General features: G+C 45.4%; 2 protein-coding genes and 1 pseudogene across 7 annotated transcripts in view; 1 reads left to right on the top strand and 2 right to left on the bottom strand.

Annotated features, from left to right (window-relative positions):
• Positions 1-10,524, bottom strand: part of RBBP4 (RB binding protein 4, chromatin remodeling factor) — a 33,881-nt gene extending 23,357 nt beyond the window's left edge. For 2 of the 4 annotated variants that reach the window (XM_017884434.1, XM_017884432.1), the window contains exons 1-3: positions 10,349-10,518; positions 9,612-9,759; positions 3,910-4,055 (exon numbers count right to left, since the gene is read on the bottom strand). In XM_017884434.1, the coding sequence (XP_017739923.1) occupies positions 3,910-4,055; positions 9,612-9,759; positions 10,349-10,364 (310 nt within the window). In that variant the 5' untranslated portion in view covers positions 10,365-10,518. Of the gene's footprint in view, positions 1-3,909; positions 4,056-9,611; positions 9,760-9,897; positions 10,001-10,348 lie in introns of those variants that run through there. The other 2 variants (XM_017884433.1, XM_017884435.1) reach the window with 2 other exon arrangements.
• A 77-nt stretch (positions 10,525-10,601) lies between these two features.
• ZBTB8OS (zinc finger and BTB domain containing 8 opposite strand) overlaps positions 10,602-27,876 on the top strand; it is a 39,214-nt gene continuing 21,939 nt past the window's right edge. For both annotated transcript variants that reach the window (XM_017884437.1, XM_017884436.1), the window contains exon 1: positions 10,602-11,238. In XM_017884437.1, coding sequence (XP_017739926.1) covers positions 11,106-11,238 — 133 coding nt within the window. In that variant the 5' untranslated portion in view covers positions 10,602-11,105. The remainder of the gene's footprint in view (positions 11,239-27,876) is intronic.
• LOC108537244 (charged multivesicular body protein 2a pseudogene) lies at positions 20,944-21,838 on the bottom strand (annotated as a pseudogene). The gene has a single exon (XR_001887734.1). The product of XR_001887734.1 is annotated as a charged multivesicular body protein 2a pseudogene (transcript).

Below are 27,876 nucleotides of genomic sequence, written 5' to 3'. Positions count from 1 at the left end.
ATCATCAGAGAAATGCAAATCAAAACAGATAGATACATGCCTCTCACACCAGTCAGAATGGCTATTAAAAAGTCAAAAAATAACATGGTGAGGCTGCAGAGAAAAGGGAACACTTAGACACTACTGGTGGGAATGCAAATTAGCTCAGCAACTGTGAAAAGCAGTCTGTGGAGATTTCTCAAAGAACTAAAAATAGGGCCAGGCATGGTGGCTCATGCCTATAATCCCAGCAATTTGGGAGGCTGACGCAGGTGGACCATCTGAGGTTGGGAGTTTGAGACCAGCCTGACCAACATGGAGAAACCCTGTCTCTACTAAAAATACAAGAAACTCCGTCTCAAAACAAACAAACAAACAAACAAACAAAACACAAAGAACTAAAAATAGAACTACCATTCAACCCAGCAATCCCATTACTGGTATATACCCAAAAGAAAAGAAATTGTTCTACCAAAAAGACACATGCACTTGTATGTTCACTGTAGCACTGTACACAACAGCAAAGATACGGAATCAACCCAAGTGTCCATCAATGGTTGACTGAATAAAAAAAATTTTTTTGGCTAGGTATAGTGGCTCAGGCCTATAAGCCCAGAACTTCGGGAGGCCAAAGTGGGTGAACTGCATGAGCCCAGGAGTTTTCAGACTAGCCTGGGCAATGTGGTGAGACCCACTCCTCCACAAAAAATACAGTGGAAATCGGCTAGGCATGATGGCGCATGCCTGCAATCCCAGCTACTCAGGATGCTGAGGCAGGAGGATTGCTTGAGCCCAGGAGGCAGAGGCTGCAGTGAGCCGAGACTGTGCGCCTGCACTCCAGCCTGGATGACGAAGCAAGACTCCGCCTCAAAATAACAACAAAAACTCAATCATTTAGGAAAAAAAGGCTGGATTCTGATTCCATATCAAATACCAGAACGATAAGTTTTAATGGCCCAAACATAAAAGTCCCAGAAGACAACAACAGATGAATACATACTTTATGAAATCATTGAATGGGGAGGTCTGAGATGGAAAGATTGAGGCCACAGTTCAAGATCAGCCTGAGCAACATAGTGACACGCCATTTCTTAAAAAAAATTAAATTATCTGGATGTGGTGGCAGGCGCCTGTAATTCCAGCTACTTGGGAGGCTGAGGCAGGAGAATAGCTTGAACCCGGACGGCGGTAGTTACAGTGAGCAGAGATTGCGCCACTGCACTAAAGCCTGGGCGGCAGAGCCAGACTCCGACTCAAAAAAATAAATAAATAAAAATAAATAAATCCAGGTATGGTGGTGTATGTCTACAGCCAGAGCTACTTGGGAGGCATAGGTAGGAGGATCGTTTGAGCCCATAAGGAGGCTGCAGTCAGCTAAGATCATGCCAGCGCACTCCAGCCTGGATGACAGAGCAAGGCCCCATTAAAAAAGCAACTTACAGCTTCTAATCAATAACAGGACTAAAGATTTTAAGTTAAACTAGAAAATGATCTGCACCTATTTACTGGGTGGAAAGGGTGTAATTTACCTTATATGAAGAGATACTCAAAAGGAAGTATGGGCAAAAAACATAAATAAGTAGCTCAAGGGAAATATGAAGTAAGCTCAACATCACAAATAAAAAAAGCAATGTAAACTGAGAATGAGCTCTATTGAGTCCAGTGTTGGCAAGGGCATGGAGAAACAGACATAAATACATATGCTGTTGTGGGACTTCAAATCTTTTTTTGGAGTGCAACTTAGCAGTATCAATTATATTCAAAAATGGTCCTGTCCTTTGATACAACATTCTACTTAGAGAGTATTTCTACAGCAAAACTATGCTTTTGAAGTCAAAAAATTAGAAACCATCTACATGTCCATCAATAAGTAATCATTATGGTCTACTATATAGCCATCGAAAGGAGGTAGGTGACCTTATATTATATATATTTGCTTATATTAGGCCACAAAAGCAAATTCTGAACCTATATTGCATATTCTATACCTAACATACAAAACTACTCAACATATTTGTTGAATGAGTGATCCAATACACAGGATAAATCCTTTAGAAAGCAATATATCACAATACATCAAGTGATATCCAGGGGAAAGGTTTTTGTCTTGTTTTTTGAGATGGAGTTTCTCCTTTTTTTTATGCCCAGGCTGGAGTGCAATAGTGAGATCTTGGCTCACTGCTATCTCCGCCTCCCGAGTTCAAGTGATGCCATCTTGCCTCAGTCTCCTGAGTAGCTGGGTTGTTACAGGTGTGTGCCACCACGTGTGGCTAATTTTTTATTTTTAGTAGAGACAGAGTTTCACTATGTTGGGCCAGCCTGGTCTCGAACTCCTGACCTCAAGTGATCCACCGGTCTCAGCCTCCCAAAGTGCTGGAATTACAAGCGTGAGTCACCACACCTGGCCGGGGAAAGGTTTATTATATGGAGAAGGGGTGTGTTTTTTACATTGTGTGTAAAATTATATATATAATTATATATATATTACAAAATTGTAAAATATATAAAACATGTATATTTTATCAAATTATATAATTATATAATTTCACACACAAACACAATATAAATATATAAACACACATATATGTAGTTTTACAATTTATCACACTACCAATTGGAGTATTTGTGTCTAAGTAGCAGCAAGAACAAAAGGCAGGAGGATCATCTGAGTTCAGGAGTTCAAGACCAGCCTGACCAACATGATGAAACCCTGTCTCTACTAAAAATATAAAAAATTAGCCAGGCGTGGCGGTGCATGCCTGTAGTCCCAGCTATTTAGGATGCTGAGGCAGGAGAATCGCTTGAACCTGGAAGGTGGACGTCGCAGTGAGCCAAGATCGTACCACTGCACTCCAGCCTGGGCGGCAGAGCAAGACACCATCTCCCAAAAAAAAAAAAAAAAAAAAAAAAAAAAAAAAAAAAAAAAAAAAAAAAAGGAAAGAGTAAGCATGTCATGATCAGTCAAACCCTTAGGTTATGGCCTAAAAATAGGATATAATGAAACAACTCATTGGAACTTAGTTTCTATACATATAGGGAGTGCCATGGTTAAGTCATTTCTACCACTTTAAACCTAGAAAGGGTAAGTTAGTGTTTCTCAACCTTTTTTTTCCACTACTGCTCCTCTAAGAAATCTTTTAAGAACTACCCCTTCCCCACCAGTCCCATGAAATTTTAATACCATAGATATCCTATGTACTTTGTGCATATCTGTGCTTTAGACAATCAACCAGTAAGATTATTTACACCTACTCACACACACAAACCAATTTTCACCTCCTTAGGGGTAGGTATCTCCCATCTTAAGAATGTACAGCAATACGGATGGGCGCGATGGCTCAAGCCTGTAATTCCAGCACTCTGGGAGGCTGAGGTGGGTGGATCACATGAGGTCAGGAGTTCAAGAGCAGCCTGGCCAACTTGGTGAAACCCTGTCTTGACTAAAAATACAAAAATTAGCTAGGCATGGTGGCAGGTGCCTGTAATCTCAGCTACTCAGGAGGATTAAGCAAGAGAATCGCTTGAACCTGGGAGGCAGAAGTTGCAGCAAGTGAAGATCACGCCACTACACTCCAACCTAGGCAACAGAGCGAGACTCTGAACAAAAAAATAAAAAATAAATCAAGAATGTACAGCAATAATATATAGTATATTTCTACTTCTTTCAATTGCAGAAATCCTCCCCGCCAGCACCAGCTGGGAAAAGTTTATTGTAAAGGTACAGAACCAAGGATGTGTTAAATATTTCTTCTGATATCTACAACTCTAATATAAATATCTACCATTGCAAACTCAGGCTTTCCTCAAGCTTAAATATTGTTTCTAAAGTCACAGTTTACTTTATCAAACTGGATATAACTTTTATAATTCAAAAACATAAAAAGATTATGACCCACACATCTTTACTTCTTTCACTTTTAAGATTCCTACCTCCTTTCTCACTGTCGTAGTGTGACGCATCAAACTGAGCATCATCATTAGGGAGTTGCACACTGGCTATAACAAGATGGTTTTGTTCATCCGATGTGTGTGTCCCCAGGACAAGTCGATGAATGCTGAAATCTTTCCCTTCTGGTCTGTAACGGCAACATATGGTCACTATTCAAATTAGTAACATCAGGAGACTGTGAAGTCAACAATATATGTGTATGTAAAAGTCACTACTACAATCAGGTTTTAAGAGAGGGGAAAAAGTCATTAAGAGTCTTTTTCTTCTCTCTCTCTCTCTCTTTTTTAAATAAATAGTCTCACTTTTGTCCAAGCTGGAATGGAGTGGTACAATCTTGGCTCACTGCAACCTCTGGCTCTCGGGTTCAAGTGATTCTCACGCCTCAGCCTCCCTAGTAGCCGGGACTACAGGAACCCGCCACCATGCCTGGCTAATTTTTGTATTTTTAGTAGATACGGGATTTCACCAGGTTGGCCAAGCTGGTCTCGAACTCCTGGCCTCAAATTTTCCACCCACCTCAGCCTCCCAATGTGCAGCCATTACAGGCAAGAGCCACTGTGCCTGGCCAAGAGCCACATTTTCTAGTTAATTACTCTGGAGAAAAAGTAAAACATTTAATGGAATAAAATGGGAATTAACTACTCACTCACTACTAACAGGTTGGAGGGAAAGCAAACCATTGTTGGGTGAGCTAATAATTTTGTTTACTAAAATTTTCATTGAAAAGAAGGGGAAAGGGTGCAAAGAAATTGAAAAGAAAAAAATGAAAAAAGGGAAAGAAGAGGAAATAACATTAAATAAACCAATTTACCAAATATTTACTAACTGCCTAATCAATGGACACATGGCTCTAAACGCAATGTAAGTACAAAGAATTAAGACACAATTCCTGACCTCAAAAAACCTGCGGCTGGGCCAGGCACGGCGGCTCACACCTGTAATCCCAGCACTTTGGGAGGCCGAAGAAGGTGGATCACCTGAGGTCAGGAGTTCGAGACCAGCCTGACCAATATGGTGAACTCCCGTCTCTACTAAATACAAAATTTAGCTAGGCGTGGTGGCAGATGCCTGTAATCCCAGCTACTCAGGAGGATGAGGCAAGAGAATCGCTACTAAAATACTACTAAATTAGCCAGGTGTAGTGGCGGTGACTATAGTCCCAGCTACTAGGGAGGGTGGGACAGGAGAACTGCTTGAACCTAGGAGTTAGAGGTTATAGCGAGCCAAGATGGCGCCACTGCACTCCAGCCTGGGCAAAAGAGCAAGACTCTGTGTCAAAAAACAAAACAAAACAAAAAACAAAAACCAAACAACTGGCAGCTGGCTAATCCCAGCTACTCGGGAGGCTGAGGCACAAGAATTGCTTGAACCTGAAAGGTGGAGGCTGCAGTGAGCAGAGATCGTGCCAGTATACTCCAGCCTGGGTGACAGAGAAAGACTGCCTCCTGCCTCAAACAGGACAGGACAGGACAGGACAGGACAGGACAAGACAAGACAAGACAAGAAAGAAAATTAAACAATGTGCCTAAGATCACACAGCTACTAAGTAACAGAAGTATGCTGAAGTCCAAATCTGACTTCTGATATGGGAGAGCACAGTGGGAGAGAAGGCCGATTAAAACGGACTTTAGTGTCCTGAATGCCGTCTTAAGGCATTCTGGACTCCATACTGGGTCAAGGGCATCCACATCATCTGGGAACTTGTTAGAAACGCAAATTCTCACATCTACTCCAGATCCACTGAATCAGCAACTCTAGAAGGTGGGGCACAACTATCTATCTCACAATACCTCCAGCTGATTACAATGCATATAAAATTTTGAGAACCCCTGGTCTAGATGGGAAAGATCCTACACAAGCAGAATTCAGGGGGTTTATAAATTGACTGCCTATAAAATGGAGAAAGGGAAAATGTCAAACCAAAGCCAATTATGATGAAAAGAAACAGGAACAGTAGGAGAGAAAGTTGGGGTAAGGCCTTCATAATTCCATTTACAACATGTCAAACTGAGGAAGCCAGTAAGATATACCAGGGAAGACACCGGCAGGCAGAAGAAAAATCAGGTAAAGCTCCAGAGAAATTACGTCTAATGATATCAATAGGAATTCTTCTGCACAGATGTCACAGGCAAAGCTTTGACAGCATCTACCTTACACTGAAAAAAGAAAAATGAAAAGAGGGATATGAACAGAAAATTGTAATTACCTGTATGTAGAAGGTTAGACAAAGAACCAGAAAAAGAATAAAGGAGAAGACAGTGTTACAGAACTACAATTGTGGTTTTTCTTTTTTTAAAAGGGGTAAATGGATATGAATAAACACCAGAAAAAGAACACACACAAAAGTAAACACTGCATCAGGGCTGCTTGCTTGTAAGCAATCCTCATCTTAAAAAACAACAACAGGACCAGGCAGGGTGGCTCATGCCTGTAATCCCAGCACTTTGGGAGGCCAAAGTGGGAGGATCACTAGAGCCCAGAAGTTAAATAACAGTCTGGGCAACACAGCAAAAAAATTTTTTCAAAAATTAACTAGGCGTGGTAGCGTGTGCCTGTAGTCTCAACTATTCCAGAGGCCGAGGCAGAAGGATCCCCTGGCCCAGGAGGTCAAGGCTGCAGGCAACTCTGATTGTGCCACTGCAACCCAGTCTGCGCAACAGAGCAAGATCCTGTCTCAAAACAATTTTCAGCCAGGCGCAGTGGCTCACGCCTATAATCATAGCACTTTGGGAGGCCGAGGCAGGTGGATCACCCGAGGTCAGGAATTTGAGACCAGCCTGGACAATATGGTGAAACCCCCTCTACGAAAAATGCAAAAAATTAGCTGGGCATGGTGGCGGGTGCCTGTAATCCCAGCTACTTGGGAGACCGGGGGAGGAGAATCGCTTGAACCCGGGAGGCGGAGGTTGCAGTGATCTGAGATCGTGCCACTGCACTACAGTATGGGTAACAAGAGTGAAACTCTGTCCTTCGTGTCAAAACAACAACAACAACAAAAAAACCAATTCTCACATTATTTATATAGATTTGCTAATGCAGAAAACTACTAAGATGACAGTACAGATTTCAGCTTTGGGGAATTAAGTCTTTAATTCTTGCTTTCGAAACCTAGCTAGTCATTCTATTACTTGGGAAGTTTCTGAAGAGTAGTGGTTCTAGAATGTTTAGTAGGTATGGGGTGCCCAATATTTGTGATCCACTAGTCCAATAAGCACAATTTAGCATATGACTATAGTAAATCTGGAATCACCATTCAAGTGCATTTCTCATAAAGTACTCTGCCACAAGGTCTTTGAGACAGGGTGGCACTCCGTAGCTGGAATGCAGTAGTAGGATCACAGCTCAATGCAGCCTTGATCTCCCAAGGCTCAGGTGATCCTCCTGCCTAAGCCCCGTCCCAGGAGCTGGGACTACAGGTACGCACCACCATGCCCGGATAACATTTGTAATTTTAGTAGAGACGGGGTTTTCATCATGTTGCCCAGGCTAGTCTTGAACTCCTGGCCTCAAGCAATCTGCCTGCCTCAGCCTCCCAAGTGCTGGGATTAAAGGTGTGAGCCACCATGCCCAGCTCACAAGCTCTTAAATGGTTTGAATTACCACTGAAAACTCTTGACAGAAATGATTCCAATTATCCTGAATTCCCAAGCAATTCTGATGATCAACTGAATGTGGGAACTCCTGGTCATGATAAAGAAGCTTCTAGGCTGGGCACAGTGGCTCACGCCTGTAATCCCAGCACTTTGGGAGGCCGAGACGGGTGGATCACGAGGTCAGGAGATCGAGACCATCCTGGCTAACACGGTGAAACCCCGTCTCTACTAAAAAAAATACAAAAACTAGCCGGGCGAGGTGACCGGCGCCTGTAGTTCCAGCTACTCGGGAGGCTGAGGCGGGAGAATGGCGTAAAAACCCGGGGGGCGGAGCTTGCAGTAAGCGGAGATCAGGCCACTGCACTCCAGTCTGGGGGAGGGAGCAAGACTCCGTCTCAAAACAAAATAAAACAAAACAAAAAAACAAACAAATGAGTTTTACTCCAACTGTTGTTGGAGCAAAAATGTAGTAAAACTGTTTCTTGCATTGTTGGACAGTGGTAAAAACATTTAACTGTAAAAAAAAAAATAACCCCAAAAGCTTCTAACTCCAAATTTCTAGTTCTTTACTATGGTTTTGTGTAACATCCCTAGGACAGATTTCCCTAGTTTTCCTTTTGCCACTGTAAAGGTAGCAGCCTTATTCTTAGATTACTAGTATAATTTCTGCCAAATTTCTATTATTTGTTGAACTACATCATAGTCTAATAACATTTTGCAATTATCTTGACTTTTAAAGATCTGAGTTTTGAAGGAATTTAGTTACTTAGCACACAATCGCTTTTGAATGTTATTCGGTAAACTCAGGTAGTTTTGTAACAGAAAATCCATTATTTCAAATGGCACAATGGTCTTGTTAAAACTTCTGTTAGTATCATCTAAATATCTTCCTCTTTGTTTTCTGCATTGTCATTTCTTCCTAGAAGCCTTTCCTGATACTCCCAGGCAAATTTTCCTTCTTCTGATAATTTTGTGCCACTTTTATGCTAATTATAACTAATTAGGATCCCCTGAAATGTGGCACCTAATACAGCCCATAAATGCAAACTAAATATTTTATCCCCTCTACTAGAGATAAGCTACATGTAAGAAACATGGGATTAATCTTTATAGTGCTCACTATGCCCAAACCCCTTATAAGAAAACCATTCCACTTTCAGGTGTTTTCTAGGTACCCTAATTATCTCTCTACAACTGCTGTCATCATATATAATTATTAGTTTGTATCTGCCACTTCAACTAGACAATGTGCTCCTTGAAGGCAGGTACCATGACATACTATGAGAATTCAAACTAAGTTTTGTTGAGGCCAGATTCAGTGGCCCACGCCTGTAATCCCAGCACTTTGGGAGGCAGAGGCGGGCGGATCAACACAGGTCAGGGGGTTGGAGACCAGCCTGTCCAACATGGTGAAACTGCGTCTCTACTTAAAATACAAAAAAAATTAGCTAGGCGTGGTGGCAGGTGCCTGTAATCCCAGCTACTTGGGAGGGCTGAGGCAGGAAAATCGCTCGAATCTGGAAGGCAGAGGTTGCAGTGAGCCGAGCTCGCGCCACTGCACTCCAGCCTGGGCAAGAGTGAGACTCCATCTCAAAAAGAGAAAAAAAAAAAGTTTTGTTCTAAGGACTGGACTCCTGGTAATACTTTTTTCTTTTATGGGGTGGGGGGGCGGTAGAGACGGGGGTCTATGCTCCCAGGGCTGGTCTCCAACTCCTGGCCTCAAGTAAGCCTCTTGCCTGGGCCTCCCAAGGTGCTCGGATTGCAAGGGTGAGCCACTGCTCCTGGCCGTAATAGTTTTTGAAAGTTGACAAGTTTTGTACTATTATTTGCTACAGCTATTATTATTACAGGTATTATCAACTACAGCCATTCAATTCAGTATCAGAGAAAGAAAACGCCAATATGTTTTCTCCTGTCAGGTAAATTACAAAATCGTTTTGTTATTTTGCCTTTGTGGCCTAGAAAAAATGTCACCAAGAGGTTTTGATCACATGCCTTCTTCGGGTGACTGAAGAGCGGAAAACAGAAAATCAGTATGAGAAATCTACACTGAAGATACATCAAAATAACGTTCAGGAGAGTCATGTCACCTGGTTACATCTGGAAGCCACTGGGCAGTTAGGCTGGGCCACTCCAGAGCATGGGTCATCACCAAATCATAAAGAAAAGGGGTGTTCTTTTTCCATATTTTATATTCCTCGTTGATCACTCGTTCTTCCACTGCGTCGTCGAACGCTGCTAAAAATTTTTAAAACAAATTAAGTTAGCAAACAAACGGAAACTAGGTAATCCTCTGCAAAGCTACCAGCATGACTCCTACACCCTGACTCTGAAATGGAGGTGATTTGTCTAAATCCCCACGGCAGAGGTACCCACACTCCTCTCCACCTTCGCGGTGCCAGAACTCCTCGGGCCATCCCCGCCAAACACTCCGTTACCCGTTCCAGGCCACCGGGCCAGGCCTTCGGAGCACGCTCGCGCGCGCCGAAACTCACAAGCCCGACTAGAAGGCCCGAGCTCCGAGCCTTGTGGGTAGGAAGCGGTGTCCCGAGGCTCAGGACAGAGGCGGAGAGACCGATATCGAGGGCGGGAGGAGGAACAAACAACCGCCGGGAGCCCCACCGCCAGCTTCGCCAGCGGCGACGGACGTCGGTCCCAGGGAACCGGCGAGCCGTTAGCCCGCCCCGCGGGGAGTTCCCTCTTCACGCCTTCAGTACCGGGAACTGCACTCGGCAAACTCGGGCCTGCCCTCACTGTTAGGCCGTGTCGAGGCCGCGGCTCAGCCCCGGCACCCGCTGCCCTCCTGGGGCGGCCCCGGCACCCTCACCTTCCTTGTCGGCCATGGCGGGCAGACGAGCCGGGGGAACCCTGGGGTCGAGCGTTGCGGGAGGGGCGGGGAGGCAGCAGGCGCTCGCTCTGCGCGCGCGGCCTCTATTGTTTCCTGCGCCCCCAGCGCGAGGGCCGACTCGCGCACCTTCGCGCCAACATCAGCCAATTGGAGCGCTCCTAACGGCGGGAAGGGCGGGGAAGCCGCGCTTGCGACCTATCCAGACGCGCGGAGTAGCTTTCCGCGGGGACCGAGGCGCGCGCTCCGCCCCTCCCCCAACACCTCCCGCGGCGGACTTCTAGCGACTGCGCGCGACAGCGTTGACGGGACTGCGCCCTGCTAGGGTCACGTGAGAGAGGTTTAGTCCACACACTCCCGCGGCCCGAGGGCAGCCATTTTCTTGAAGGCTATTAAGCTTACGACCCTTTCAGAGTACTGAGATGAAAAATATAGAATGACTTTGGGTCTAATTATCAATTTTGGGGGTGAAGCGGGGAAAAGAACCTCGCCACTCAGAGCCAGAGGGGTTTCATTCAAGGTGCCCTTCAACGTTTTTCCTTAGTCTTTAGAAGGAACTAGTAACGAAGGGAGCGCAGAAGATGGGGTTGTGTCCTTTTAAACATGTGATCCAAGCGAGAGGGTCAGGACTAAAGCAGGGCAGCGGCCAACTCCGAGAAGGGAGTATGATCCTTTAGGGGTGTGTGCTCAGGGGCGGGGTCTAGAGCGGAAGTAGTAACTTCGGGCCGAAGTCCGGCGGATGAAGGGCGGAAGTAGAGTGTCTAATCCTGCAGTGATGGCGCAGGAAGAGGAAGATGTTAGAGATTACAGTTTGACTGAGGAACAGAAGGCGATCAAGGCCAAGTATCCGCCAGTCAATAGGAAGTACGAGTGTGAGTAGGTGGCTTACTTCTCTCTTTAGATGTGAGCACACAGGCATCCTCTCTCCTTACCCGCGGCTTCCTGCTACTCTTTCTCCTTTGCCCCATAGGTACTTCAAGCATGATCCCATTTGTCCCGGGTGTTATAGTCTCATTCGTACTTGTCCTGGGGATGCTGAAGGAAAAAGCCACCTGGTTTAATAGTCGCGAAACCTGCCCTCTCTCATTTACAGTCTCTTGAACTTCTTCCACATGTGCCTAACCACATTTATCTTCGTAAATTCTAAAGATAACCATACTTTCAGGCGTTTGCAGGTAGTTACTCCCATGTATTTCCCTACGGTGAGATAGAGTGTGCCAGGTTAGAGGACTCGGAAAGCTAATTAGGGGATTTCTAACTTGATGTTTCACCTCGATCATATTAGCAAAAAGACCTGGTTTTGCCATTTATGATTGTGATTTTAAAAAATGATTATTTTACGTCGGCCGCGGTGGCTCACGCCTGTAATCCCAGCACTTTGGGAGGCCGAGGCGGGCGGATCACCTGAGTTCGGAAGTTCAAGATCAGCCTGACGAACATGGAAAAAACCCGTCTCTACTAAAAATAAAAAATTAGCTGGGCGGTGGTGGCGCATGCCTGTAATCCCAGCTACTCGGGAGACTTGAGGCAGCGAGAATCGCCTTGAACCCTGCGGAGCCAAGAGGTTGTGGGAGCCGAGATCCGGCCCCATTTGCACTCCAGCCTGGCGGCAACGAGCGAAAACTCTCTTCTCAAAAAAAAAAAAAAAAAAAAAAATTCATATATTATATATATATATGTTTTAGAGATGGGGTCTCGCTTTGTCGTCCAGGCTGGAGTGCAATGGAGCCATCATAGCCCGCCCTGCAGCGGCCAGCTGGTTTTGCCATTTATTCGCTTAGTGACTTTAGGCAAATCACGTAACCTATCTTTGTCTCTTAAATTCTATATTAAACGTTAAGCTGTCATCCCTAAAGGTAGCTGTGGTTTGGGGAGCACAAATCTGACTTTTATTTATCTGCTTAAAATCTTTCATTAATTTCTCATTGTCCTCTCTGTAAAATCTACTTATTTACCATAGTATTCTAGGCTCTGTGCTTTCTGGACCTGGCCTACCTCCTAGCATATCCCCTTCTCTCACTTAAAAACAATTTTAAAATATAGGCCGGGCGCGGTGGCTCACACCTATAATCCCAGCACTTTGGGAAACCGACATGAGTGGATCCCCTGAGGTCAGGAGTTCCAGACCAGTCTGGCCAACATGGTGAAACCCCGTCTCTACTAAAAATGCAAAAATTAGCTGGGCATGATGGTGGGCGCCTGTAATCCCAGCTACTCGGGAGGCTGAGGCAGAAGAATTGCTTGAACCCAGGAGGTGGAGGTTGCAATGAGCTGAGATCACAGCACTGAACTCTAGCCTGGGCAACAGAGCGATACTGTCCCCACCCCCCCCCCGCCAGAAAAAAAAGATTGGGTGCTGTGGCTCACGCCTGTAATCCCAGCACTTTGGGAGGTTGAGGCGGGTGGATCACCTGAGGTCAGGAGTTTGAGACCAGCCTGGCCTGGCCAACATGGTGAAACCGCATCTCTACTAAAAATAAAAAAATTAGATGGGCATGCTGGTGGGCACCTGTAATCCCAGCTACTTGGAAGGCTGAGGCAGGAGAATCGCTTGAACCCAGGAGGCGGAGGTTGCCGTGAGCCGAGGTTGCGCCATTGTACTCCAGCCTGGGCGACAGATCTGGGCCACAGAGCCTGACTCTGTCTCAAAAAAAGAAAAATATTTTTAATAAGTCATATATATTGATTTGAAATTCAGAAAGTGTAACATAACGCAGTGAAAAGTAACTCTGGCAGCCCCCATCCCCAACCACCTAGTTCCCCTCTGTAGGGCAGTCATCATTACCTTTTTCTTACGTGTACATACCTAGATGTTCTAGCATTTAACTGGTTTTCAGTTGATGGATGTTTAGGCTATTTTTACTCTTGTGGTATTAGAAACAGTGCAGCAGTGAATACACTTGTATATCCATTGTTTTGTACATGTGCAAGTGAATCTGTAGAATCAAGTTCTCCAAGTTAAATTGCTTTGCCAAAGGATATGTGCGTTTTTTTGTTTCCGTTGCTAAGACTCATACATTTTTTAAAAGGATATTTTAACTTGGACAGTTATTGCCAAATTGCTCTCTATAGAAGTTGTACCAATTTATACTTTCACTAGTATTGTGTGAATGTGCCTCTTTCCTCCCACTTTAACTGTTACCATACTTTTTGGCCTTTTCCAATTTGTAAAGTATACTTACTGTATTTTTCTTATTGTAAGTGAAGTTGAACATATTATAGTGTTTTTGGAACTATTTGTATTTCCCATACTGGGGTGTGTATGTTAATATTCTTAGCCCTTTTTTCTCTTGGGTTATTTTTTTTTTCTCTTGGGTTACTGGTTTTTCTTACTAGGCAGATAGTATTGTTATGCAGTGCAGCTCATTAACCAGTGGTCCCCAACCTTTTTGGCACCAGGGACTGGTTTCACGGAAGTCAGTTTTTCCACCAACGGGCATTGTAGGGGAGTATGGTTTCAGGATGATTGAAGTGCATTACATTATTGTGCATTTTATTTCAGTTTTATTACATTGTAATATATAATGAAATAATTATACAGCTCACTGTAATACAGAATCAGTGGGAGCCCTGAGCTTGTTTTCTTGCAACTAGGTGGTCCCATATGGGGGTGACAGATCATCAGGCTTTAGATTCTCATAGGGAGCACACAACCTAGATCCCTCCAATGTACAGTTCACAATAGTGTTCAGGCTCCTATGAGAATCTAATGCTGCGCCTGATCTGAAAGAAGGTGGAGCTCAGGCAGTAACGTAGGCAATGGGGAGTGGTTGTAAATATAGAAGAAACTTTGTGAGCTCATGTCCTGCTGTGCTGCCTGGTTCCTAACAGGCCACCAACTGGTACCAGCCTGGGGGTTGGGGACCCCCTGCATTAAGCCTTTCTTTCTTTCTTTCTTTTTTTTTTTTTTTTTTTTTTGACATGGAGTCACGCTTTGTCATCCAGGCTGGAGTGCAGTGGCACGATCTGCAGTCACTGCAACCTCCGCCTCCCAGGTTCAAGTAATTCTCCTGCCTCAGCCTCCTGAGTAGTTGGGATTACAGACATGCACCACCACACTGGGCTAATTTTTTTTTTTTTCATTTTTTTTTCATTTTTTTTTTGAGATGAAGTTTCGCTCTTGTTGCCCAAGCTGGAGTGCAATGGTGCGATCTCAGCTCACTGCAACCTCCGCCTCCTGGGTTCAAGCAATTCTCCTGCCTTAGCCTCCTAAGTAGCTGGGATTACAGGCACCCGCCACCAAGCCCGCCTAATTTTTGTATATTTAGTAGAGAGGAGGTTTCACCATGTTGACCAGGCTGGTTTTGAACTTCTGACCTCAGGTGATCCACCCCCCTCGGCCTCCCAAAGTGCTGGGATTACAGGCGTGAGCCACCACATGCGGCCAACCCTTTCTTTTTTCTTTTCTTTTTTTTTTTGAGACAGTGTCTTGCTCTGTCTCCCAGGCTGGAATGCAGTGGCACAATCTCAGCTTACAGCAAGCTCCGCCTCCTGGGTTCAAGTGATTCTCTTTTTTTTTTTTTTCTTGAGACAGAGTCTCACTCTGTCGCCCAGGCTGCAGTGCAGTGGAGCGATCTCTGCTTACTGCAAGCTCCGCCTCCCAGGTTCACGCCATTTTCTTGCCTCAGCCTCTTGAGTAGCTGGGACTGCAGGCGCCCGCCACCATGCCCGGTTAATTTCTTGGTATTTTTAGTAGAGACGGGGTTTCACTGTGTTAGCCAGGATGGTCTTGAGCTCCTGACCTTGCGATCCACCCGCCTCGGCCTCCCAAAGTGCTAGGATTACAGGCGTGAGCCACTGTGCCTGGCCTCAAGTGATTCTCTTGCCTCAACCTTCTGTATGACTGGGATTACAGGCGCCCACCACCACGCCTGGCTAATTTTTGTGTTTTTTTAGTAGAGACAGGGTTTCACTATGTTGGCCAGGATAGTCTTGAAATCCTGACCTCAAGTGATCTGCCCACCTGAGCCTCCCAAAGTGCTGGGATCACAGGCATGAGCCACCACGCCCAGTCAGCCCTTTCTTGGGCAACCCTTTCTTTTATGGCTTCTAAGATAAGATGTCATACTCAGGGAAGGCCTTGTCCCCTGAGATTTTAAAATAATTTTCCTATTTTTTTCTATACATTTGAAAAGAAAACTTTTATTGAATAACCTGTGGCCAGGCCTGGTGGCTCACACCTGTAATCCTAGCACTTTGGGAGGCCAAGGTGGGTGGATCTCTTGAGGCCAAGAGTTGGAGACCAGCCTGGCCAACATGGCGAAATGCCATTTCTTTTTTTTTTTGTTTTTTTTTTTGAGGCAGAGTCTCTGCTCTGTCACCCAGGCTGGAGTGCAGTGGACCGGATCTCAGCTTCACTGCAAGCTCCGCCTCCCAGGCCCACGCCATTCTCCCGCAAAAAAAACTCAAATTCAGCTCCCGAGTAGAACACAAACCAACGCCGCCGGCTAATTTTTTTTGTATTTTAGTAAAGAGACAGCCGGGTTTCACTGTGTGCAGCCCAGGATGGTCCCGATCGTCCTGACCTTCCGTGATCGCCCGCCTCAGGCTCCCAAAGTCGGCTGGGATTAACAGGCGTGAGCCACTGCGCCTCGGCGCGAAATGCCATTTCTACTAAAATATAAAATTAGGCCAGGCACCGTGGCTCATGCCTGTAATCCCAGCACTTTGGGAGGTCAGGAGATCGAGACCATCCTGGCCAACATGGTGAAACCCTGTCTCTACTAAAAATACAAAAAAAATTAACTAGACTTGGTGGCACGTACCTGTAATCCCAGTTTGAATCAGGGAGTCGGAGGTTGCAGTGAGCCAAGATCACGCCATTGCACTGCAGCCTGGTGATAGACTGAGACTCTGTCTCAATAAATAAATAAATAAATAGCAGCCTGGCGACAGACTGAGACTCTGTCTCAATAAATAAATAAATAAATAAATAGCAGCCTGGCGACAGACTGAGACTCTGTCTCAATAAATAAATAAATAAATAAATAAATAAAATAAAAATTAGATGAGTGTGGTTGTGGTGGTGCATGCCTGTAATCCCAGCTACTAGGGAGGCTGAGAAGAGAATCGCTTTAACCCAGGAATTGGAGTTTGCTTTGAGCCGAGATGGCACCATTGCAGTCCAGCGTGGGCAACAGAGTGAGACTCTGTCTCAGAAAGTAAAATGAAGGCTGGGCTCAGTGGCTCACGCCTGTAATCCCAGCACTTTGGGAGGCCGAGGCAGGCGGATCATGAGGTCAGGAGATTAAGACCATCTTGGCTAACACGGTGAAACCCCATCTCTACTAAAAATACAAAACATTAGCCGGGCGTGGTGGTGGGCGCCTGTAGTCCCAGCTACTTGGGAGTCTGAGGCAGGGGAATGGTGTGAACCCGGGAGGTGGAACTTGCAGTGAGCTAAGATCGCACCACTGCACTCCAGCCTGGGTGACAGAGCGAGACTCCATCTCAAAAAATAAAAAACCAAAAAAGAATCTAAAAAACTTTAATTGAGTCACCTGGAATTAGATACCAAGGGAAAAAAAAAATCCTTTTTTTTTTTCCTGAGACAGTCTTGTTCTGTTACCCAAGCTGGAGTGGTGCAATGGCGCGATTTTGACTTAACTACAATCTCTGCCTCCTGGACTCAAGTGATCCTCCCACTTCAGCCTCTCGAATAGCCGGGATTACAGGTGTGCACCACCATACCCAGCTACTTTTTCATTTTTAGTAGAGATGGAGTTTCAGCATGTTGGCCAGGCTGGTCTCGAATTTCTGACCTCAGGTGATCTGCCCGACTTGGCCTCCCAAAGTGCTAGGAGTACAGACATGAGCCACTGCACCCAGCCAAAATATATCTTTTACTGAAGTATGATGTACTTACAGAAGAGTGCCCGTGTCATAAGTTAATTTGCAGAAACTGAGTATACTTGTATAAGTAGTATAATAGCAGTTCTCAAAATGTAATCTTTATATTCCTAGGTTTCCCTGTACCCTTCCAGAGGGGCTGTGATGTCAAAACTATTTTCATAATAATACTGAGATGTTACTGTTTTCACTGTGTTGATATTTGTACTGGTGGTACAAAATCAATGGCTGGTAAAACTGGCCCCAGCCTGTAGTCCCAGCTACTCCAGAGGCTGAGGTGGGAGGATAACTTGAACCCAGGAGTTTGAGACTGGGCTCGGTCTTTTGGAGCTATAATTGCACCACTGCACTCTATCCTGGGCTATAGAGCAAGGCTGGGCTCTATCTTTTGGAGCTATAATTGCCCCCACTGTACTCCATCCTGAGCTACATAGCAGGAACCTATCTGTGAAAGAAAATGCAAAAACAAAATCTCTTGGCCCCTTAGCACAAATAGAGACAGCAGCACCAAACCGTATGCTAGAAAGGGTCTCCCTCTGTCTCCCAGGCTGGAGTATAGTGGCGCTGTCATGGCTTGCTGCAACCTTGAACTCCTAGACTCAAGCTGTTCTGCCACCTCAGCCTCCTGAGTAGCTGGGACTACTATCTATATGCCTGGTCACCACACCTAGCTAATTATGTTATTTTTTGTAGAGATGGGATCTTGCCATGTTGCCTAGGCTGGTCTTGAAATCCTGGCCTTAAGCAATCCTCCTGCCTTGTCCTCCCAAAGTGCTGGGATTACAGGTGTGAGCCACTGCACCTAGCCGTAATGACATTCTTCAGTGAAAATGACTTTTTTTTTTTTTTTTTTGAGATGAAGTCTCACTCTGTTGACAGGCTAGAGTGTAGTGGTGCCCTCTCGGCTCATTGCAACCTCCTGCTTCTGGGTGCAAGCAATTCTCCTGCCTCAGCCTCCTGAGTACCCGGGACTACAGGCACGTGCCACCACGCCCAGCTAATTTTTATATTTTTAGTAGAGACGGGGTTTCACCATGTTGGCCAGGATGGTCTCAATCTCTTGACCTCGTGGTCTGCCCGCCTCACCCTCCCCAAATGCTGGGATTACAGGCATGAGCCACCGTGTCCAGTTGCCTATTTTTTTTTTTTTTTTTTAAGTACATGGTAGTAAATTAAACACCTGGGCGAGGTGGCGCATGCCTATAATCCTAACACTTTGGGAGGCCTAAGCCGGAGGATTTCTTGAGCCCGGGAGTTCCAGATTAGTCTAGGGAACACAATGAAACACATCTCTACAAAAAAAAAAAAAAAAAAAAAGCTGGGTGTGGTGGCATATGTGTGTAGTCCTGTAGTCCCACCTACTGGGGAAGCTGAGCCAGAAGGATTGCTTGAGCTCAGAAGGTCAAGGTTGCAGTGGGTTGTTATGCCGCTATACTCCCGACCTGGGCGACAGAGTCCCTGACTCCAATTAAAAAAAAAAGGAAAAAGAAAAGAACATTCTTAGGCTGGGAGCAGTGGCTCACACCTATAATCCCAACACTTTGGGAGGTGAAGGTGGAAGGATCACTTGAAGCTAGGAGTTTAAGCAACCCGTGCAACCTAGTGAGACCCCCATCTTTTTATAGAAAAAGAAAAAAAAAAGTAAAAAAAATTAGCTGGGGCCAGGCATGTTGGCTCGTGCCTATAATTCCAACACTTTGGGAGGCTGAGGTGGGCGGATCACGAGGTGAGGAGTTCGAGACCAGCCTGGCCAACATAGTGAAACCCTGTCTCTACTGAAAATACAAAAATTAGTCAGGTGTGGTGGCGCATGCCTGTAGTCCCCAGCTACTCAGGAGACTGAGGCAGGAGAATTGCTTGAACCCGGGAGGCAGGGGTTTTGGTGAGCTGAGAACACGCCACTGCACTGCAGCCTGGGCAACAGAGTGAGAGTCAGTCTCAAAAAAAAAAAAAAATTAGCCGGGCATGGTGGTGCATGCCCGCAGTCCCAGCTACCTAGAGGCTGAGGCAGGAGGGATCTCTTGAGCCCAGGAGGTCAAGGCTGCAGTGAGCCATGATTGTGCCACTGTACTCCACCTTGGTAGACAGTTAGAACCTGTCTCTTTTAAAAAAAAAAAAAAAAAAAAAAAGCTAAAGGCCAAGTGCAGTGGCTCACATCTGTAAACATTTTTTTTTTGTCGTTATTGAAACAGATTCTCACAGTGTTGCCCAGGCTGGAGTGCAGTGGCACCATCTTGGCTCACTGCAAAGCTCCGCCTCCTGGCTTCAGGTCATTCTCCTGCCTCAGCCTCCAGAGTAGCTGGGATTACAGGCACCTGTACCACGCCCAGCTAATTTTTTGTATTTTTAGTAGAGACGGGGTTTCACCATTTTGGCCAGGATGATCTTGATCTCCTGATCTCGTGATCCGCCCGCCTCGGCCTCCCATAGTGCTGGGATTACAGGCGTAAGCCACCAAGCCCGGCTAAAGATATTGTTTTAAAAAAATTGTTTAGGCCAGGTGTAGTGGCTCACGCCTGTAATCCCAGCACTTTGGGAGGCCGAGGTGGGCAGATCACGAGGTCAGAAGATCGAGACCATCCTGGCTAACACGGTGAAACCCCGTCTCTACTAAAAATATAAACAATTAGTGGGGCGCGGTGGCGGGTGCCTGTAGTCCCAGCTACTCAGGAGGCTGAGGCAGGAGAATGGCGTGAACCCGGGAGGCAGAGGTTGCAGTGAGCCGAAATCGCCACTGCACTCCAGCCTGGGCGACAGAGCAAGACTCCGTCTCAAAAAAAAAAAAAAATCTTTAATGAATCAGTAAGCACTATTGATGTTACGAAATCTTAACTTTTAATATTCTGAATAGGTGCCTTTTTAATTGTTGACAAAATAGTGGAAATCTAAAATATTTGGAGAGATTTTATTCTGAGCCAAATATAAGTGACCATGGCCCCTGACACAGCCCTCTGGAGGTCCTGAGAACATTTGCTCAGTGTGCCCAAGGTGGTCAGGGCACAGCTTGGTTTTATACATTTCAGAGAGGCATGAGACATTAATCAGGTATGTTTAAGAAATACATTGCTTTGGTCCAGAAACATGGGACAACTCAAAGCCAGGAGGTGAGGGGGGTGGACGGTTGGGGGAGCCTCCATGTTATAAGTGAATTTAAACATTTTCGGGTTGATGATGGGTTGAATTTGTCTAAAGACCTGGGATTGTGGCTCATGCCTGTAATAATCCCAGCACTTTGGGAGGCTGAGGCTGGCAGATCATGAGGTCAGGAGATTGAGACCTCATGAGGTCAGGATGAGACCATCCTGGCCAACATGGTGAAACTCTGTCTCTGCTAAAATACAGAAAAATTAGCCAGGCATGGTGGCGTGCGTCTGTAATCCCAGCAACTCAGGAGGCTGAGGCAGGGGAATCGCTTGAACCCAGGAGGCGGAAGTTGCAGTGAAGCCGAGATCGTGTCATTGCTCTCCAGCCTGACGACAGAGTAAGACTCCGTCTCAAAAAAAAAAAAAAAAAAAAAAAAAGACCTAGAATTGATAGAAAGGTAATGTTCTGGTTAAGAGAACAAAGTTCTTTTGAAGTCTTATAGTGGTTGCCCTTAGAGACAACAGATGACAAATGTTTCCTATTCAGATATTCAGATGTTAGTTAATATCTTTAAGATTGGGAGGGTCTGCAAGAAAAAGATCTAGCTATGTTAATAGAGATTCTTTTTTTTTTTTTCTTTTTTCTTTTAAGTGTCCAATCTCTTTTATTACAGAGGGGTTAGGGTAAAAGATCCTGGGCATCCACTAGTTATCTTGGAGTGGCAGGGGGCACTCAGTCCCTCCGCAGGTTCTTGAGCCGTTCCTCCAGGTCTGCATCAGCATCAGCTAGGGCTGAGGCTGCGGCCTCTGCTTTTTTCCCACCAGCAGCCACACTGAGCGAGCCCCCAGTTGAGGGGAGGTTTGACAGCTCATCTGTTAGGCTAAGTCCCAGCTCATCCAGGACCTGGGACACAACAGCATCACTCTCCTCTTCATCTTCCTCATCACCCATGGCATCAAAATGGCATCATTCATCATCTCCTCCTTCATATCCATGATCTCTGCCTGCTGCTCAAACTCCATCATGATCTTCTGGATCTGGGGCAATTCCGCCTTTGTCTGGTTTCATTGGTTGCCAATGGCCTTAAAAGGGTGGACACCCTTCATTGGTTGTTGCCATCGCAGTTGTTTGGACTTGCGTGTCTGAATCTTGCCGGGCACAGCCTGGATGGTTGCGCCGCAGTCGCATAACAACTTGCGCCCTAGCGCCGGGTGCCGCCACCCAAGTCTTTTTGCCCTTTGATGCGAATGGATGCCAATCTTGGCCCTTGGGCCTTGCTTGGCCATCTTCTTAATGTCTGCAATTATTTTCTTCTCCTGGGTCTCTAGTTTCTGTCGCTCGCAGTCCAGCTCCTGCATGGCACGGTTCAGGGCCCTCTGGTTCTGCCGCAGTAACTCCTCTGGCGTCTTCCGGCGCCCGAACAACAGGTCCATGGTGGTAGAAGCCCACTGGCAGGCCGGAGCTGGGACTGGCAGGCCGGAGCTGGGACGGGCACCCGCTTCCGCTTCCGGGTCCGAGATTCTTTAAGGATGTAAATACTCCCCTACAAAGAACAGCTTTGCCGGGCCATTTCTTTCTTTCTTTCTTTTTTTTTTTTTTTGAGACAGTCTTGCCCTGTCGCCCAGGCTGGAGTGCAGTGACACCATCTCGGCTCACTGCAACCTCTGTATCCTAGATTCAAGCAATTCTCCTACCTCAGCCTCCCGAGTAGCTGGGATTACAGGTGTCCGCCACTATGCCCAGCTAATTTTTGCATTTTTATTAAAGACGGAGTTTCACCACGTTGGCCAGGCTGGTCTTAAACTCTTGATCTCAGGTGTTCTGCCCGCCTTGGCCTCCCAAAGTGCTGGGATTACAGGTGTGAACCATCAAGCCCGGCCCTGGCCATTTCAAAATATGGCAAACAAACATGTTTTCGGGTAAAATATTTTGATTTTCTTCCTTCCTTCCTTGTCTTGTATCTTGTAATGTTATGCCTGAGTCAAGTTAGAGAGTAAGTCACCATATATACGGTTAAATAAAACCCTTCTGATGAGCATTTATGATTTGTAGGGCATGACTCCCCAAACCCCTTAGATAGGAATTTGGGCAAGATAAAAAAAATCAGAGTTTAGTCCTCATAATATTCTGTGTAACAAAATTGGAAGTATGTATAAAGTATTTTTGTGGCATGCTAAGTGTTGATTACTCGTGGAAAAGAACTTCTGTAACTGGCCGGGCTCAGTGGCTAACGCCTGTAATCCCAACACTTTGGGAGGCCGAGGCGGGCGGGTCACCTGAGGTTGGGAGTTCGAGACCAGCCTGACCAATATGGAGAAACCCCATCTCTACTAAAAATACAAAATTAGCCCGGCATGGAGGCGCATCCCTGTAATCCCAGCTATTCAGTAGGCTGAGGCAGGAGAATTGCTTGAACCCAGGAGGCAGAGGTTTTGGTGAGCTGAGATCACTCCATTGCACTCCAGCCTGGGCAACAAGAGCAAAATCTGTCTCAAAAACAACTTGTGTAATTGAGTTGTGAGCTGAACTAGCTCCGTTTTTCGTGGAACACTTTCTTTGAAAGAATGAAAGACATGCTATTGTTACTCAGACTTGAGTATTTGGCCTGCTCTATCGCCCAGGCTGGAGGGCAGTGGCAGGATCTTGGCTTACTGCAACCTTGGCCTTCTAGGTTCAAGGGATTTTCCTGCCTTGGCTTTGTGATTAGCTGGGATTATAGGCCCCACCTCCACGCCCAGCTAATTTTTTTTTTTTTGTATTTTGTAGAGACAGGGTTTCACCATGTTGGCCAGGCTGGTCTTGAACTCCTGACCTCAGGCAATCCGCCCACCTTGGCGTCCCAAAGTGCTGGGATTACAGGCGTGGGCTACCACCCCCTGCCGGCAGATATTTTCTTGAAAGTGAACAGTGATCTGTCACATCAAGGAAAATAGCTGACAATATTTGTTGGTAATGATAAAATTCAAGGTTTCAAGTCCAATTAGAATTTTCAGGCCTGGTGAGCTAAATCCCAGCACTTTGGGAGGCCAAGGGGTATAGGGAGAACCCGCTCCCGATGTTTAACGTGGGTTCTTTTCTATTTCTTAAGTGTCTCGGCTGGGTTGAGAAATAAAGGGAAAGAGCGCAAGAGAGAGAAATTTAAAGCTGGGTGTCCGGGGCAGACATCACATGTCAGCAGGATCCGTGATGTTCCATGAGCCGTAAAACCAGCCAGTTTTTATTAGGATTTTCAAAAGGGGAGGGAGTGCATGAATAGGGTGTGGGCCACAGAGATCAGGGCGAGATCACAGGACCACCAGATGAAGTGAAATTAAAATTGCTAATGAAGTTTCGGGCACGCATTGTCATTGATAACATCAGGAAACAGGGTTTGAGAGCAGATAACCTGTCTGACCACAATTTATTAGGTGGGAATTTTCTCATCCTGATAAGCCTGGGAGCACTATAGGAGACCGGGGCTTATTTCATCCCTTTGGCTTCGACCATAAAAGACGGGACGCCTTAAAAGGGGCGGTCTATAGGCCTACCTTCAGGGCGCATTCTCTTTCTCAGGGATGTTCCTTGCTGAGAAAAGAATTCAGCGATATTTCTCCTATTTGCTTATGAAAGAGGAGGAATATAACTCTGTTCCTTCCGGCTCACCGGCGGCCAGTTCAAAGTTACCTCTCTTGTTCTCTGAACATCGCTGTTACCCTGTTCTTTTTTTAAGATGTCCAGATTTCATATTGTTCAAACACACATGCTCTACAAACAATTTGTCCAATTGATACAATCACAGGGTCCTGAGGCGACATTCATCCTCCTCAGTTTACAAAGAAGATGACAGGATTAAGAGATTAAAATAAAGACAGNGGCGGTCTATAGGCCTACCTTCAGGGCGCATTCTCTTTCTCAGGGATGTTCCTTGCTGAGAAAAAGAATTCAGCGATATTTCTCCTATTTGCTTATGAAAGAGGAGGAATATAACTCTGTTCCTTCCGGCTCACCGGCGGCCAGTTCAAAGTTACCTCTCTTGTTCTCTGAACATCGCTGTTACCCTGTTCTTTTTTTAAGATGTCCAGATTTCATATTGTTCAAACACACATGCTCTACAAACAATTTGTCCAATTGATACAATCACAGGGTCCTGAGGCGACATTCATCCTCCTCAGTTTACAAAGAAGATGACAGGATTAAGAGATTAAAATAAAGACAGGCATAGGAAATCACAAGGGTATTCATTGGGGAAGTGATAAGTGTCCATGAAATCTTCACAATTTATGTTCAGAGATTACAGTAAAGACAAGTGTAAGAAATTATAAAAGTATTAATTTGGGGAACTAATAAATGTCCATGAAATCTTCACAATTTATGTTCTTGTGCCACGGCTTCAATCGGTCCCTCTATTCGGGGTCCCTGACTTCCCGCAACAAAGGGGAACAGATGGCTTAAGCCCATAAGTTCGAGGCCAGCCTGGGCAATGTGGCAGAACCCCGTCTCTTACAAAACATTAACTAGGTGTGGTGGTGCGTGTCTGTAGTTCTTGCTACTTGGGAGACTTGAGGTGGAAGTATCACTTGGGCCTGGGAGGTCAAGGCTGCAGTGAGCTGTGATTATGCCACTGCACTTCAACCTGGATGACAGAGTGAGACTCTATCTCAAAAAAGAAAACAAAAAGATTCATTCTAAGTGCATAATAGATCAATGGATTTTAATTTCACAGTATGGTAAGTTCATTGTTATGATTATGAATTCCACATTTCAACTAATGTTGAAAAAACTACTATGTTTTGGCCGGGCGCTATGGCTCATGTCTGTAATCCCAGCACTTTGGGAGGCCAAGAGCGGTGGATTGCCTGAAGTCAGGAGTTCGAGACCAGTCTGGCCAATGTGGTGAAACCCCGTCTCTACTAAAAATATATAAAAAAAAAAATTAGCCAGGCGTGGTGGCGCACGCCTGTAATCCCAGCTACTCGGGAGGCTCAGGCAGGGGAATTGCTTGAACCAGGGAGGTGGAGGTTGCAGTGAGCCAAGATTGCGCCACTGCACTCCAGCATGGGCGACAGAGAAGACTCTATCTCAAAAAAAAAAAAAAACTACCATGTTTTGAGTTTTGGTATAATATAAAAAAAGACTATCCATAATTTTTTTTAAAGGCTAGTTAAGTAAAGCAGTGGGAGTGGAGAAGGAACAAAGAAATCTATAACTGGTTATGATAAATTAATTGTAAACATCACTGCACTTGGACCAGCCTATCCACAATTATTTGAAGAAGCTATTACAATGCTCCTCTATTTTCCTTCTGCATATTTGTGAGGTTGGATTTTATTTATGCACTCCAACTAAATGAATATATTGAAAGACATTTAAAATATTTGAAAAAATGCAAAACAGTGCCAGTCTTCGCTAATTTTTTTATTAATAACTTTTATTTTTTTTTAGAGATGGGACCTTACTCTGTTGCCCACACTGGAGTGCAGCTCACTGCATTCTTAGCTCACTGCAGCCCAAGCTCCTCGGGTCAGGCAGCTCCCCCCCATCTCAGCCTTCCAAGTAGCTGGGACTACAGGCATGCACTACCACACCTGGTTTTTTAAAAACTTTTTAAGAGATGGAGTCACACTATGTTGTGCAGGCTAGTCTTGAATGCCTGACCTCAATCTGTCCTCCTGCCTTAGCCTCTTCAGTTGCTGGGGTTACAGGCATGAGCCACCATGACCAGCTAATTTTTTTTAACAATATAGTTACTCTTCATAAAAATACGCAAGGCCAGGATGGTGGTAAGCACTTGAGCCCGGGAGTACTAGGATATATTGTACTATGGTTATGCCTATAACTAGCCAATGCACTCCAGCCTGGGCAACATAGGGAAACTCCATCTTTTTTTTTTTTGAGATGGAGTCTTGCTCTCTTGCCCAGACTGGAGTGCAGTGGCATGATCTTGGCTTACTGCAACCTCTACCTCCCAGGTTCAAGCAACTTTTCTGCCTCAGCCTTCCAAGTAGCTGGGACTATAGGCACACGCTACCATGCCGGGCTAATTTTTGGATTTGTAGTAGAGACAAGAGTTTCACCATGTTGGCCAGGATGGTCTCGAATTCCTGACCTCAAGTGATCCATCCACCTCAGCCTCCCAAAGTACTGGGATTACAGCCATAAGCCAATGCGCCTGGCCAGCAAACTCCATTTTTAAGATAAATAAATAAAAGCAAAAAAATAAAAATACTCAAATTATGTTCAATAAAATGGGATTATTATCATTATTATTATTATTTAGATGGAGTCTCACTCTGTCACCCAGGCTGGAGAGCAGTAGTGCGATCTCAACTCTGCAACCTTTGCCACCTGGGTTCAAGCGATTCTCATGCTTCAGCCTCCCAAGTAGCTGGGATTACAGGGTTGTGCCACCATCCCCGGCTAATTTTTTGTATTTTTAGTAGAGATAGGGTTTCACCATGTTGACCAGGCTGTTCTCGAACTCCTAATCTCAAGTGAACCACCCACCTCGGCCTCCCAAAGTGCTGAGATTACAGTCGTGAGCCACCACACCCAGCCGATTGTTATTTTTAAATGAATTAATACGTATTTTAAAATATTTTCACTTAAAATTTGCAGTGTGGTTAATGACAGATATAACCCATATTAACAAAAGCTCTTTGGGGTCTTCAATAATTTTTAAGAGAATAAAGAATTCTGGGCTGGGTTTGGTGGCTCACGCCTGTAATCCCAGCATTTGGGAGGCTGAGGTGGGCGGATCACAAGGTCAAGAGATCGAGACCATCCTGGCCAACATGGTGAAACCCCGTCTCTACTAAAAATACAAAAATCAGCTGGGTGTGGTGGTGCACACTTGTAGTCCCAGCTACTTGGGAGGCTAAGGCAGGAGAATCACTTGAACCTGGGAGGTGGAAGTTGCAGCGAGACTCTGTCTCAAAAAAAAAAAAAAATAGAATTCTGGAGACTCCAGAATTTGAGAACCACTGCCCTATAGCATTGTGTCACTGTGTTTTAAATTGATTTTTTTTTAATTGAAATATAATTTAGTCTGGGTACAGTGGCTCAGGCCTGTAATCCCAGCACTTTGGGAAGCCGAGGTGGGTGGTTCACTTGAGATTAGGAGTTCAAGACCTGCCTGGCCAACATGGCAAAATCCCGTTTATACTTTAAAAATACAAAAAATTAGCCAGGCATAGTGGTGGATTCCTGTAATTCCAGATACTCAGGAGGTTGAGGTGGGAGAATCACTTGAACCTGGGAGGCAGAGGTTGCAGTGAGCCAAGATCACTCCACTGCACTCCAGCCTGGGCTACAGAGTGAGATTCTGTCCCCCCAAAAAATATAATATATATACCTGAGTAAGAGGCTCAGACCTCAGGGTGTAAAGTCCAGTGAGTTTTTATAAATAGATACATACGCCGGGCGCGGTGGCTCAAGCCTGTAATCCTAGCACTTTGGGAGGCCGAGATGAGCAGATCACGAGGTCAGGAGATCGAGACCATCCTGGCTAACACGGTGAAACCTCGTCTCTACTAAAAAAATACAAAAAACTAGCCGGCGTGGCGGCGGGCGCCTGTAGTCCCAGCTACTCGGGAGGCTGA

The sequence above is a fragment of the Rhinopithecus bieti genome, unplaced genomic scaffold, assembly GCF_001698545.2.
Source record: "Rhinopithecus bieti isolate Rb0 unplaced genomic scaffold, ASM169854v2 scaffold_13029, whole genome shotgun sequence".
Classification (NCBI taxonomy): domain Eukaryota; kingdom Metazoa; phylum Chordata; class Mammalia; order Primates; family Cercopithecidae; genus Rhinopithecus; species Rhinopithecus bieti.
The sequence above is the reverse complement of the archived record's forward strand: the minus strand, read 5'-3'. Positions and strand labels throughout refer to the sequence as shown.